Here is a 7,964-nt window from a genome sequence, read left to right as displayed (position 1 = left end):
GTGCGGCAGATCGAATGAACAAACTAGTTTATGTTATGTTTAACAAAAAACTGAAAGATAGACATCTCAAATTGCAAAATCAAGGAAATATTGAGAATGGAATTGACCCTTTGCTTGTTGATGAGTTACAATCTGATGATAAATGGGTTACTCCTAAGAATGCTGATGTATCTGAAGTTGAAGCAGAAGGAGAAGGTCATGTCAATGAAGAAGACAATGAAGCAACTACTCAAATATATAAAAGAAAGAAACAAAGTGAGATTGGAGCTTCAAAAAAATTTAAAAGTATTCTTAAGTATAATGAATTATTTTGTATGTTACTATTGTTTCATTTTAGAGCTAATGAAATATTAACTGATATAGGAGATAAAGGAAAAAATATTATAGAAGAAGAGTTAGAGGATGACTTTGTCATTAATTATGAAGATTCTTCTGAAGAGAATAAAAGTGATGATGAGCCTGCTTTGGGTCTTGATCCTAAGGGGATGTTTTATTTTAAGTGAGTTTATTTTAAATCTTGTATTCCAGTACTATTATCTTAAAACAAATCTTCAAATTCATAGTTGAGATAATATTCTGTTATTTTTTGTCATTATTTATAATTTTAAATTAATTTATTTTAATCGTTTTGAGGCTTACGCCTCGATCCGTCTCGAGGCTTACGCCTCGCCTCGCTTAGAAAAAACGTCTCGATTCCCGATTTCGCCTTTTAAAACCTTGTTAATGACTTAATTACCCAAAGTGACAATCCCCTCACTAGGTCTATTGCTACTAAAATTACACTCCATACATTTAGTTTTAGATCTACTTAAGCGAAAACATTTAGACTCTAAAGTTGACCTCCATAATTCAAGTTTACCTTCAACTCTCTCTCTCTAGTCTTATCAACAAGAAGAATATTATCAACAAAAAGCATACACCAAGGTACATCCTCTTGCAAATGTCTAGTGAGAACATCCATGACTAAAGCAAAAAGATATGGACTTAAGGCTGATCCTTGATGTAATTCAACCGAAATAAGAAAATACTTGGTCAAACCACCTTGTGTTTGAACACAAGTAATAGCTCCTGCATACAAATCTTTAATGATTTGAATATACGCATTATTAACTCCTTTCTTTTCAAGAACTCTCCATAGCGCTTCTTTTTGAACTTTATCATATGCTTTCTCTAAATCAATAAATATCATATGTAGATCCTCCTCATTCTTTATATATTTCTCCATCAAACCTCTCAATAAATGTATTGATTCCATAGTAGACCTACCCGACATGAATCCAAATTGATTTTGAGAAACATTAGTATTACGCCGCAATCTACGCTCCATAACTCGCTCCCATAATTTTAAAGTATGACACATTAACTTAATTCCTCTATAATACTCACACTCATGTGCATCACCTTTATTCTTAAGAATAGGAATTAACACACTAATCTAGCATTTTTTAAGTCTTCAAAATAGTATTAAAAATTTTAGTAAGCCAAGAAATTCTTTCATCTCCTAAGCATTTCCACATCTCTATTGGAATATCATCAGGTCCAACAGCTTTTCCACACTTCATTTTCTTTAAAGCCTCTCTAACTTCGGTTTTACTTATACGTCGATAAAAACAAAAATCTTTCTTTTCATTTAGGATGATAAAAGTCACTTAAGTCAATCGCATTTTCACATTCTTCATTAAAAAGCTTAGAAAAATATATCATCCACCTTTGTTGAATATCATCTTCTATGAAAAGTACTTTTTGATCTTCATCCTTAATACACTTCACTTGAACTAAATCCTTACTACTATCTCTTTGTTTGGCTAACTTGTACATATATCTTTCTCCCTCCTTAGTATCTAATCTATTATATAAATCATTAAAAGCTAAGATTTTTGCATCGCAAATAACTTTCTTAAATTCCTTACGAGCCTCTTTATAGCTTTCCCAATTATTAGAACTTTTACATCTAAACCAATTTTTATAACAAATCTTCTAATTTATTATCTTTTCTTGCATATTTGGATTCCACCACTACCTATTTTTACTATTATGAGTTTTTCCCTTCGAAACTTCAAGCATATCTTTTGCAATATTCTTAATACACAAGTTACTTTTTCCCAAATAATATTGACATCCTCATGCACAAACAGAATCTTAAGATCTAAAATCTTACTCTCAAAAATATTTTTGTTAATATTCTTTAAACGCACCCATCTAATCCTAAAAAATAGTTTTACTTTATTTTTTATTTTTTATCCATTTATCTTAAAGTCCAAAATTAATAATCGATGTTGGGTACATAAATTTTCACTCGGAATAACTTTACAATCTTTGAAATCTAAACGATCTAATTTTCTTATAAGAAAATAATCAATCTGCGTTTTATTATATCCATTTTTATAAGTGATAAGATGTTCATCTCTTTTCTTAAATAAGGTATTAACTATTAAGAAATCATAAGCTAAAAAAAATTAATATGGTCTTACCATCTTCATTTGTCGTTCCAAACCCATGGCCACCATGAATACTTTTAAAATCATCTACCTCTCTACCAATATGTCCATTTAAATCTTCTCTAATAAAAACTCTTTTTTCAAGAGGTATATTTTGTATTAATTCTTCTAAGTCATTTCAAAATTTTAATTTGAAACTCATATTCAAACATACTTGAGGAGCACAAGCACTTATAATATTAACAATCTTTAAAGCTATAATTCTATCTCTAATTTTATTAATTTTTATAACATTATCATTCAAACTCTTATTTATAATCACACCTGCACCATTTCTAGTACGACTCCTACCCGAATACCATAGTTTATATCCTAAACTATTAATCTCCTTAGCTTTCTCTCTAACCCATTTAGTTTCCTGAATGCACAAAATATTTATCTTCCTATGAATGATAATATCTATTAATTTCATTAATTTTCCTGTAAGAGAGCCTATATTCCAAGTTCCTATCCTAATTTTAGTTTCATGGACTAGCTTCTTTGCCCATATCCGTCCTTAATATGGGAACCCTTGCCTATTTAACACGTCACCCGGGCGCCGATCCAGCAGCCCTTGCACACTTGTCACTGTATGCAATGTCCACTTCATTTAATTCCAAATTTAAATAAGAATAAAATAAAAAAGCAACACAGCATAGACATCAAAAGCAAATATCAGAGCCACGCGTCACCTACTAAATCTCAAGCAGTGCAAGTCACCGCAACTATTTTTCAATATTGTACTGAATAATGTCAATAACTGTCTCTTGCAAGGAACCACACCATCATATTTTAGAAAGGCTCACTTTAGATTCATAATCTTCTAACAGTAGGCAAAATGAGATGCATAATAATATATTGGCACTGAAGATGGAAAAGGACGTGCTTTGATTTCGAAACCTGGATCAGTATTGGAAAAATAATTAAGAGATAGAAAGCAACGGTTGAATAGACTACAAGAGCTTCGATGATACAACACTGTTGCTACCTGGTAGCCTCAGTGAATTCAAGGAACAATAAATTATACAGTAACTAATTTGGTTGTAGTAATGATAATACAAAGGTTAATAGCAAACGGATGTCTAAACAGTGGCTAATTAAAAGTGGATTAGGAGCAAATTTGAATGTGCATATGAAAACTGAAGATTCAATGAAATCAGCGTGTTTGTGCTGGATCTAGATATTATCAGATCATTGGCCATTCAAATTCAAATTAGTACTGCAAAAATGGTCATCAAAACACTCTTCAATCCCATGTAGAACCCAAAAAAAAGTTCATTACAAGCAGAAAATTATAAAACCCATACAACACTCAAGAAAAATGATTAAAGTTAATCCATATCATCTGATTGCCATAATTTTAAATGATATTCTAAGTTAGCTGTATTTTCGGATTTTGCTATCTATATTCCTATTGAATAAGCGTAATCTTTTTCTTACATAGCCCAAAACTAAAAATATTTCATCCACTAAGCAAAACTACGGATTATTGGGAGGAAACTACATCCGACAAAAGAGATAAGAAGCAACTAAAGACAAAATAGCCTTGACTAAGAGCAAGGAATGGAATATCATTCCGTTGTAAGGGGAAGATCCAAAAATCCATATAAATAAAGAAATATATATATATATATATATATATATGTGTGTGTGTGTGTGTGTGTGTGGGTGTGGGTGTGTATAAAATAACTAAAAAAAAAGTTCATAAATTTTATTGAGAAAACTTAGAAAGGATTTCTTAGTTATACTTAGGAAAGCAAAAACCAAAACAAAAAATTTCAAGGTAATAGCCAAAGTTCTGAGATCAAAGACTCGGCAGGTATACCTCAGGTCCAGTTGTAGTATGGGATATTTTGACTTGGGATTTGATATTATAAACACATTATCCTGATAGAACAAGTATTATAGAAATTGAAAGAGGTTACTGTCAGGAAATTAATGCAAAGCAGCAAGTTGAAAAAATTATACAAGATGCACTCAGCTTGTTTTTAAAAAAATACCTTGTGATCAATCAAAGTGGGCATATCCTCTGCTTGATTCTCGTTATTGAAAACATTATGAAACTGAAAAGATCTGAAGAAAAAGAAAGCCCGAATGTGAAAATAAAGTAAATGAATCTGTCAATGTCTTCGCCAACAAATAATTAACCATTCAAATAATTAATTAATATACTTTTCCTCATTTGTGTCATTTTTCTTCGTCACTCTAGCTACTGTTTCCAAAACAGCCTGCAAACAAGTAAATTGAAAGGAAACAGCAGCGCACATATGAATCATTAAATAAATGGGCTTAAACCTCATTGCATTCCATAACAGAAAATTGCAAAAGGACAAGTCAATAAACAAAATAAAGTAGACATCCATGATGCATTATTGCAAGGGACATCGTAACTTAAGTACATGAACTCAATTGCTGAATTGACAGAGGCAAGATCAATAACCTAAAGTTATAATTAAGGACATTTATAAATCAACAATGTTAGTGGATAGAAAAGTTGATAAACTAAGAAAAAAACATGTAGGACAATTTAGAATGAGTTAAATATATCAAAGAGAAAGAGGAAGAAACTAAGTGGAACAATGCATCTTGAGGTGAGTCATAATAAGTAATATGAGTAACGAAAGAAATCAGTGTCATTTAAACATAAGCTAATTCAATGGCCTAAAATCAAAGTCACTAGAAACGATGTAACCAGATCAATTATTTAAAAAGATTGTTTCAACTAGACCTTGCCAAAAAAAAGGAAGTTCTTATTAAATTAAGAAAAAAAAATAGATGTTTAGCATCCATAAAGCCGATCCCCATAGTCAGGCTAATGAACAACAATGGTGCTATGCTTGGAAGTGATTTCAAAATAATTAAAATGTTTGACCATAGAATCCCATTAGAGATAATAGATTCAGCAAAAGACTACTGCTTTGTTTGGTAAAGTTTTCTCTTGCTTTGCTTTTCATCACAGTAAAATTTTGACTTGTGCATGAAACTTATTCAATACTGAGCATGCACGTCCCCCAGGGCTTCAAACCATGGGAAATAAACTTGCAAAGAATTTCATCAATTTCTGCTAAAATAACAATAACAGATGCGAGCAAGGAACAAAGCCTAAGCCCACAACGTCAACAGTTCACAAGATCCAAATTAATGTGAGGAAGGAAGAAAAATAAACATTTAAACAACATGAGAGAGCTTAAAAAATTAAAACCTCATTTAAATTCTAGCCCTTAGGAGTAGATGAAGCAACATGTTACAAATTGCTAAGAGTTTGTTCCTCCATACTAAATAATTGTAATCTTATGAAAGGAAGGAGTTGGGGGTCAATTGCAGTGGAGGTGAAAGAAATTCTCTAATTCTGCATGCATAAGATTGAAAACATAAGATACATTTTCCTTCTACCCTGCATTGAGCCTTCATGAGTAGGTGAAGCAACAGATAAAAGATTACTAAGACCTTTGTCCCCATATTAAGTATACAATGCAACAAATATACTATCCTTCTTGTTCCGACAATCCCCTCAGTTTTCTCATGAAAGGAGCTCAAAGAAACACCCGCAAGAACGCCATCATGAAACATAACACGATGGGATTAAAGCAAGATAGATATGAAGAAGCCACTGTCAAATTCCCTTTTCATACAAGGATGGCATAAAGCAGTTCATTTAAAAAATATGGATAACTCCATGTCTTTGTTGGCTTAGAGGAACATGATCAGAAAATATAAAACTAAAACATTATAAACCAAACCTTCTTTTTAGCAACGCTGTTGTTGAAACCATCTTGATTGATTTCTGTAAAGAGAAAAAAGCAGAAATAAGTAAGACACATCACCAGATAATCCAAATGCCTTGTGTTGCACTACTACAACAACAACAACAAGCCTTTATCCCACTACGTGTGGTCGGCTACATGTATCATTTGTATCCTTTTTCTCCATTGTGTCTTGTTAAGAGTTAAATTCTCATTTAAATCTAATAAAAAAAAGATGGTCATTTCTAATATTTTTTCTAACCAAATCTTTTTAGGTCTAGCTCTACCACTCTTAACATAGGTCAAATCTAATATGTTGCACTAGCACAGAAAAAAATTTAAAAAAAAAAATCTTGAAGTTTGAAGACAGCCATTTATGCAACGCTTTGCAAGAAAGTGTTATTGTACAGAAATGCCAAATCTTGGACCCTTCAAGGTTGCATAGAGAACCAATTTTCCAACACTTACGTTCAAAAGAGTTACAAAACATTTATTTTACCAACGATTTAAGCAACCACAGATACCAAGAAGGGACTACTAATGGAACTCTTGTTTAAGTTTAACTATAGTATATTTTAGCCCTAGGCATTCAAGCTGACAGTTGTCTAAAGTGAACCACCAAACAAGCGCTACCAAAGATAACAAGTTACCAGGTCCAAATACGAAAATAGAATGCCGAAAAGCTCCATTCCGCGGAATTTCTTCAATTAACTCACTGCTTTATTATCGTGCATGCAAATGAAAAAGGATCAAATGATAAGTAAAATAGGATGATCCCTACACTGCAACGTATTTTAAGCAATACAGGATCGCATAATATATACTGACCGAAAAGCCCGCCACTTCAGTTAACCACTCCATCCCAAACTCAAAACACAAAAACCCTAAATCATAAACTCAGAAAAGCACATTTCTCTCGGAAATTTACTGGATCAACACTATCACAAGAAAGAAAAACGCAAGGACTCCAAGATCTGCCAACCTTCCGCGTTCTGCTCGCTTTCAGGGAACTCTTTCTGCAGAGCCCGATCGATAATGTCCGCAAAGCTATCGTTATCCTTGCCCACTGCCTCCGTCGACGACTCCGTCGCATTCCCCCGTTCGACGTCTTCAGCGAAGGTTAGTGAGGCGCGCGATATGAGAAAGACTAGAAACAGTGGGAAGATAAGAGCACTCCCCCGTGATATTGGCGGCGCGTAAAAGCGACGGCGGAAGAGGCCAGTCATCTTCAACGACGCCGGCGAGAAAAGCACCGGCTCGGAGGAACCGAAAGGGGTGATAAGAAGGACGTGGGGCTATATTTCGAGAAGAGAAGAGTGGTTTGCGAGGAGCGGCTGGAGTCGAAGTGAGGTCACCAACCACCCTCGCTCGCTGCTAATTCAGATCTAGCGCTCCAATTCTCGAGCTTTCTTTAAAGGAAGCAGAGTATGATATACGCTTATACTAATCTAACCATAGCGCTCAGAGGCCAGTAATCAGCATTTTATTTATAAGTAAATGGGCTTATAAATCGGTTGCCGCACTCATTATTAGTGTTATTATTTTTATTTTTTTTGGGGACATTTAGGTCATTTAAGGCAAACTCACACACACAACGCATACACAAAGACTCGAACCCAAGACCTCTTAGTTGGAAGCATAAGCTCTCAACCAACAAGCCAAGGTGAGCTGTGTATTAGTGTTATTATTATTAGCGCAATGATAAACCGGGCAACCGGCCGAAAAAATTAGGCAAAATAGTTAA

General features: G+C 33.5%; 1 protein-coding gene across 3 annotated transcripts in view; it reads right to left on the bottom strand.

Annotated features, from left to right (window-relative positions):
- Positions 1–7,685, bottom strand: part of LOC110103485 (K(+) efflux antiporter 6) — a 73,862-nt gene extending 66,177 nt beyond the window's left edge. Inside the window, exons 1-5 of one of the 3 annotated variants that reach the window (XM_028696498.1) lie at positions 7,203–7,685; positions 6,218–6,261; positions 4,650–4,705; positions 4,478–4,550; positions 4,303–4,364 (exon numbers count right to left, since the gene is read on the bottom strand). In XM_028696498.1, the coding sequence (XP_028552331.1) occupies positions 4,303–4,364; positions 4,478–4,550; positions 4,650–4,705; positions 6,218–6,261; positions 7,203–7,446 (479 nt within the window). In that variant the 5' untranslated portion in view covers positions 7,447–7,685. The remainder of the gene's footprint in view (positions 1–4,302; positions 4,365–4,477; positions 4,551–4,649; positions 4,706–6,217; positions 6,262–7,202) is intronic. The other 2 variants (XM_028696499.1, XM_028696500.1) reach the window with 2 other exon arrangements.
- Positions 7,686–7,964: the final 279 nt, after the last annotated feature.

The sequence above is a fragment of the Dendrobium catenatum genome, unplaced genomic scaffold (genome assembly GCF_001605985.2).
Source record: "Dendrobium catenatum unplaced genomic scaffold, ASM160598v2 fragScaff_scaffold_752, whole genome shotgun sequence".
Taxonomy (NCBI): Eukaryota; Viridiplantae; Streptophyta; class Magnoliopsida; order Asparagales; family Orchidaceae; genus Dendrobium; species Dendrobium catenatum.
This window is presented reverse-complemented; position numbering and strand designations above follow the sequence as displayed.